The sequence below is a fragment of the Vidua chalybeata genome, chromosome 30 (genome assembly GCF_026979565.1).
Source record: "Vidua chalybeata isolate OUT-0048 chromosome 30, bVidCha1 merged haplotype, whole genome shotgun sequence".
Classification (NCBI taxonomy): domain Eukaryota; kingdom Metazoa; phylum Chordata; class Aves; order Passeriformes; family Viduidae; genus Vidua; species Vidua chalybeata.
This window is the reverse complement of record NC_071559.1, coordinates 1,613,397-1,620,133: the sequence shown is the minus strand read 5'-3', so window position 1 is coordinate 1,620,133 and position 6,737 is coordinate 1,613,397. Positions and strand designations below refer to the sequence as shown.

Here is a 6,737-nt window from a genome sequence, read left to right as displayed (position 1 = left end):
CGGACGGGGGGGGGGGGGGGGTTGGGAACCATTGAAGCCTCCCCAAAACACGGGGAGGGGTCGGGCCCCACCGAGACCCCCCCCCAAATGCAGCTCCCAGGGTGAAGCCCCCCCCCAAACACCCCCAAAATGGGAGGGGGGGTCCTGACCTTAAATACCCCAAAAACGGGAGTGGGGGAGTCTGACCCCAAACACCCCAAAACGGGGGAGTCTGACCCCAAATAGCCCAAAAAAAGGGGGGGGGGGGTGTCTGACCCCAAATAGCCCCAGAACAGAGGGGGGGGTCCTGACCTCAAATGCCCCAAAAACTGGGTGGAGTCTGACCCCAAACATCCCAAAATCGGGGAGGGGTCCGACTCCAAACACCCCAAAACGGGGGGTCTGACCCCAAATACCCCAAACTGGGGGGGTCTGGCCCCATCCCACCCCCCTCGGGGCAGCTCCTGGCCCTGGGGAGGATTTGGGGACCCCAAGCTCGCCCCCAGGACCAGATCTGTGTTCAGGGGAGGGGTCTGGGGGCACCAGGGAGCCCCCCCAGGTGACCCCAAATTCCCCCAGACACCCCCGGGGGTCAGAGCCCCCCCATTTCCTCCCCTCCAGGGTGGGCAGCAGCCCCCAGACCCGCACTGGGGGACCCCCGAGCCCCCCCAAAAGAAAGGAGCTGGGAGTCCCTCAGGGAGCCCCCCCCCCAATTCCTAAATCCCCCCAAAAACACAGATTAGGATCAGAGCACCCCAAAATAAGGGGGCTGGGAGCCCCTCAGGAAGCCCCCCCCCCCAAATAGGATCAGAGCACCCCAAAGTGACCCCCCCCCCAAATCCCCCAAAACCACCCCCCCCAAAGCCCCGCCCCCCCCACTCAAGACACGGGGTGACCCCATGAGGAGGGGGCTGAGAGCCCCTCAGGCCCCCCCCCCCCAAATCCCAAATCCCCCCAAAAAAGAGAGCGGCTCGGGGCAGATCCTTTATTGACTCTGCTCTGGGGTCCCGCGGGGCCGGGGGCTCCTCACATGGGCTTGGGGGGGGGCCGGGGGGCTGCTCCCTGCAGAGAGAACCCAAAGTTAGGGGGGCGTGAGGGGGGGGGGGGGCACAGACCCCTGGGAGCCCCCCAAACCCTTCCAGGACCCCCCAGAAGCCCCCCTGGGATCCCCAAAACCGTGTGGGACCCCTCCAGGACCCCTCTGATCCCCCCCAGATGCCCCCTGGGACCCCTCCAGGACCCTCTCAAACACCCCAGGGACCCCCCAGACAGTCCTGGGAGACCCCCAGATCCCTCCAAGACCCCCCCAGACCCCTCCCAAGCACCCCTGGGACCCCCCAAACCCCTCGGGGATCCCTGCAGGGCCCCCCACCCCAGACCCCTCCAGGTCCCTTCTGAACCCCCCTTGGACCCCCCAAACCCCTTGGGGACCCCCTGAAACCCCCCGGGGACCCCCCCAGATCACTCCTGAGCCCCCCCAGACTCACGGCGGGGCAGAAGTGGAGTGGGGGGGGTGAAGTCTGGAACCCCCCAACCCCTCGGGGATCCCCCAAAACAGCCCTGGGACACCCCCGAACCCCTCAAGAAACCTCCCAGGGCCCCCCCAGGTCCCTTTTGAACACCCCTGGGATCCCCCAGACCCCTCGGGGACCCCCCGGACTCACGGTGGGGCAAAAATGGGGTGGGGGGGCAGTCTGGAACCCCCCAGACCCCTTGGGGACCACCCCCAAACACACCTGGGGCCACTCAAACACCCCTGGGACCCCCCCAGACCCCTCGGGGACCCCCCCAGACCCCTCGGGGACCCCCCCCGACTCACATCAGGGCGGAAGCGGGGCGGGGGGGTGCGGTCTGGATCCCCCCAGACCCCTCCCAAACCCCTCGGGTACCCCCCCCGGGGACCCCCCCAAATACCCCTGGGACCCCCCCAAACCCCTCAGAGACCCCCCCCGGACTCATGGCGGGGCGGAAGCGGGGCGGGGGGGTGTGGTCTGGAACCCCCCAGACCCCTCGAGGACCCCCCCAAACCCCTCGGGGACCCCCCCAGACCCCTCAGGGACCCCCCCAGACACCTCGGGGACCCCCCCAAACCCCTCGGGGACCCCCCCAGGCCCCTCGGGGACCCCCCCAAACCCCTCGGGGACCCCCCCAAACCCCTCGGGGACCCCCCCAGACCCCTCGGGGACCCCCCCAGGCCCCTCGGGGACCCCCCAGACTCACGGCGGGGCGGAAACGGGGCGGGGGGGTGTGGTCTGGAACCCCCCAGACCCCTCGAGGACCCCCCCAGACCCCTCGGGGACCCCCCCAGGCCCCTCGGGGACCCCCCCGACTCACGGCGGGGCGGAAGCGGGGCGGGGGCGTGCGGTCCTTGCGGGCCTCGCGGGAGCGGTTCCGAACCACCTTGCTGTGGATGGCGCAGCTGACGCAGTAATGCAGCTTCACGTACAGCTTGGGCAGCACGTAGGCTGGGGGGAAACGGGGGTCAGGGACCCCGAAACACACCCTGGGACCCGAAAAACACACCCTGGGACCCCGAAACACACCCTGGGACCCCAAAAACATACCCAGGGACCCCAAAAACACACCCAGGGACCCCAAAAACACACCCAGGAACCTGAAAAACCCACCCAGGGACCCCAAAAACACACCCAGGGACCCCAAAAACACACCCAGGGACCCCAAAAACCCCATAAAACACACCCAGGGACCCCAAAAACACACCCAGGGACCCCAAAAACCCCCAAAAACACACCCTGGGACCCCGAAAACACACCCAGGAACCCAAAAAACCCACCCAGGGACCCCAAAAACATACCCAGGGACCCCAAAAACACACCCAAGAACCCCAAAACACACCCAGGGACCCCGAAAACACACCCAGGGACCCCAAAAAACCCATAAAACACACCCAGGAACCCCAAAAACACACCCAGGGACCCCAAAACACACCCCATAAAACACACCCAGGGACCCCAAAACACACCCAGGGACCCCAAAAACACACCCAGGGACCCCAAAAAACCCATAAAACACACCCAGGAACCCCAAAAACACACCCAGTGACCCCAAAAACCCCATAAAACACACCCTGGGACCCCAAAACCCCAAAAAAACATACCCAGGGACCCCAAAAATCCCAGAAAACAAACCCAGGGACCCCAAGAACACAATCAGGGACCCCAAAACCACACTGGGGCACCCCAAAACACACCGGGGGACCCCAAAAACCCACCCAGGGACCCCAAAAACACACGCAGGGACCCCAAAGGCAGCCCCAGGGCAGTGTTTTTGGGGTGACCTGGGTGCAGGATTTGGGGTGACAGTGAGCAGAATGAGTTAGGGGTGGGCAAGGGGGACAAATCTGGGGGACAGCGGGGCTGGCTTGGGGGTCAGAGCCCCTGGGGGGGCAAAGGGGGTGACTTGGGGTGACAGAGACTGTTTTGGGGTGACACAGACACTGTTTTGGGGTGACAGGGAATATTTTTTGGGGTGAGCAGTGTGGGCTATTTGGGGTGACAAAGGAATGATTTTTGGGGTGACAGAATGAGCAAGGTCAGATCTTTTGGGGGGTCAAAGGGAGCTACTTTGGGGTGACAGAGGGGCTATTTTGGGGGTGACAGGAACAATTTTTTGGGGTGAACAGCGTGGGATATTTGGGGTGACAAAGGGATGATTTTTAAGCTGATAGAAGACTCATTTCAGGGCTGACCGGGGGCTGATTTTGGGGGTGACAGGGACATTATTTAGGGGTGACAGGAACAGTTTTTTGGGGTGAACACCCCGGAATATTTGGGCTGCCAAAAGGAATATATTGAAACTGATTTCAGGGCTGAGCAGGGGCTGATTTTGGGGTTCCCAAGCCTTCACCCCACACTCACAGTCGAAGACGCTGGCCTCGGAGATGTCCCTGACAGCAGCAGCCTCCACGATGTTCCTGATGACGAATTTCTTGATGGCCTTGTCCTTGGGCACGCAGCGGGCGCAGTTGGTGCAGCGGATGGGCTGCACGTGCCCGCGGCCCTTCTTGGCACGCCCGTTGTTCCTCCTCTTCTTGGTCTGTGGGGAAAGGGGGTCAGCCCCGGAGAGAGCCGGGATCAGCCCCAAAAATACCCCGGAGAGAGCCGGGATCAGCCCCAAAAATACCCCGGAGAGAGCCCCAAAAATACCCCGGATCAGCCCCAAAATACCCCGGAGAGAGCCGGGATCAGCCCCCAAAATACCCCGGAGAGAGCCGGGATCAGCCCCAAAAATACCCCGGATCAGCCCCAAAAACACCCCGGAGAGAGCCCCAAAAATACCCTGGAGAGAGCGGGGATCAGCCCCAAAAATGCCCCGGATCAGCCCCAAAAATACCCCGGATCAGCCCCAAAAATACCCCGGAGAGAGCCGGGATCAGCCCCAAAAATACCCCGGAGAGAGCCCCAAAAATACCCCGGATCAGCCCCAAAAATACCCCGGAGAGAGCCGGGATCAGCCCCAAAAATACCCCAGAGAGAGCCGGGATCAGCCCCAAAAATACCCCGGATCAGCCCCAAAAACACCCCGGAGAGAGCCGGGATCAGCCCCAAAAATGCCCCGGGGAGAGCCGGGATCAGCCCCAAAAATACCCCGGAGAGAGCCCCAAAAATACCCCGGAGAGAGCCCCAAAAATACCCCGGAGAGAGCCGGGATCAGCCCCCAAAATACCCCGGATCAGCCCCAAAAATACCCCGGATCAGCCCCAAAAATACCCTGGAGAGAGCGGGGATCAGCCCCAGAGACCCCCAGATCAGCCCCAGAAAAATCCCGGAGAGATCCCCCCGGAACAGCCCCGGGAAAACCCTGGAGAGAGCCTGGATCAGCCCCATAAAAACCCCACAGATCCCCCGGATCAGCCCCGTCACAGCTGCCCCCAGCCCCATAAAAAATCCCAGAGAACTCAAAGGTTCCATCCACAACCCCACACCCCTCTTTGCGCCCCCTAAATCCCCCCCCCCAAAAGCCCCCTCAGCATCCCCTGCCCCACACAGACCCCTCATCCTTCTTGGATCGCCCCCCAATCCCTCTGGAGACCCCAAATCCTCCCCTGAGGCGCTCAGGGACCACCCAAATCCCCCCCAAATCCCCCCTCAGCACCCCCTGCCCCACACAGACCCCTCATCCCACTCCGAGCCCCCCCCCCCCAAACCCCTCCGGGCCCCCCCACGCCCCCCCCGCCGCTCCCGCACCCCCCCCAAAGGGCCCCTCTGAGCCCCCCCTGCCCCCCACGGGCCCCGCGTCCCTTTCCGAGCCCTCTCGGGCCCCCCCGAGCCCCCCGGAGCCCCCCGGGCCCTCGCGGCCACGCCGCGCTCACCATGGCGGCTCTGAGGGAGAACCGGAAGAGGCGCGGCCGCAGCACCGCTGCCCTTATATTCCTCCGCTCCCTCCGCTCCCTCCGCCCGGAAGCGCCGCCACCGCCGCTCCGGTCCCCGCGGGAACACCCGAGGAGGGCTCGCAGCGCCTCCACCCGAGGCACCGGAGCGGGCGGAGAGCGGCGGGAGCGGGTGGGGACAATTAACGGGAGCGGGGACGGGGTAAGGACTATTTTTCCTGCGGCGGGCGGAGGGATCCGTGCCGCGCACGTGGTTAAAAGCTCCCGCTCGGTGCGTGTGACGTCACCCGCAATGCGTGCGCGCCGCGAGGGCTGCTGGGAAATGTAGTCCGGAGAGGGGCGGTGCCCCCCCCGTTCATGGGGGACCCCCGCGACGTGGGGGTGTCCCCAAGCCCGGGTGTCCCCAAGCCCGGGTGGCCCCAGTGTCCTTTGTCCCCTTTTGGGGATCCCCAATGTCCCCCCCCCCATTCCTGGGTGTCCCCCCGCAGTGTCCTGTGTCCCCCCAAAATCCCTGAGAGACCCCAGTGTCCCCTGTCCCCATTTCCGTGTCCCCTGTCCCCATTTCTCTGTCCCCTCTCCCCATTTCCGTGTCCCCTGTCCCTCCTGGGTGTCCCCAATGTCCTTTTCCCGCATTTCTGTGTCCCCAATGTCCCCATTTTTCTGTCCCCAATGTCCCCATTTCTGTCCCATTTCTGTCCCCAATGTCCCCATTTTTCTGTCCCCAATGTCCCCATCTCTGTCCCCAATGTCCCCATGTCTGTCCCCAATGTCCCATGTCTGTCCCCAATGTCCCATGTCTGTCCCCTGTCTGTCCCCAATGTCCCCATTTTTCTGTCCCCAATGTCCCCACCTCTGTCCCCAATGTCCCCATTTCTGTCCCATTTCTGTCCCCAATGTCCCCATCTCTGTCCCCAATGTCCCCTGTCTGTCCCCAGTGTCCCCTGTCCCATCTGTCCCCAATGTCCCCATCTCTGTCCCCATTTCTGTACCCAGTCCCCATTTTTCTGTCCCCTGTCCCATTTCTGTCCCATCTCTGTCCCCAATGTCCCCATGTCTGTCCCCAGTGTCCCCTGTCTGTCCCCTGTCCCCCTGTCTGTCCACTGTCCCCCTGTCTGTCCCCATGTCTGTCCCCTGTCTGTCCCCTGTCCCCCTGTCTATCCCCATGTCCCCTGTCTGTCCCCAATGTCCCCTGTCTGTCCCCAATGTCCCCATTTTTGATGTCCCCAATGTCCCCCTGTCTGTCCCCAATGTCCCCCTGTCTGTCCCCAATGTCCCCATTTTTGATGTCCCCAATGTCCCCCTGTCTGTCCCCAATGTCCCCAATGTCCCCCTGTCTGTCCCCTGTCTGTCCCCCGTCCCCTGTCTGTCCCCAATGTCCCCCTGTCTGTCCCCAGTGTCCCCAATGTCC

General features: G+C 63.7%; 1 protein-coding gene across 1 annotated transcript; it reads right to left on the bottom strand.

The window, feature by feature from the left end:
* Positions 1–950: 950 nt before the first annotated feature.
* On the bottom strand, positions 951–5,588 carry RPS26 (ribosomal protein S26). The gene is made up of 4 exons (XM_053967708.1): positions 5,312–5,588; positions 3,858–4,035; positions 2,314–2,444; positions 951–1,041 (listed from the first exon to the last, which is right to left on the bottom strand). The coding sequence occupies exons 1-4, from the start codon at positions 5,312–5,314 to the stop codon at positions 1,006–1,008; spliced, it is 348 nt and encodes a 115-aa protein (XP_053823683.1). The 5' UTR covers positions 5,315–5,588; the 3' UTR covers positions 951–1,005.
* Between the last annotated feature and the right edge of the window lie 1,149 nt (positions 5,589–6,737).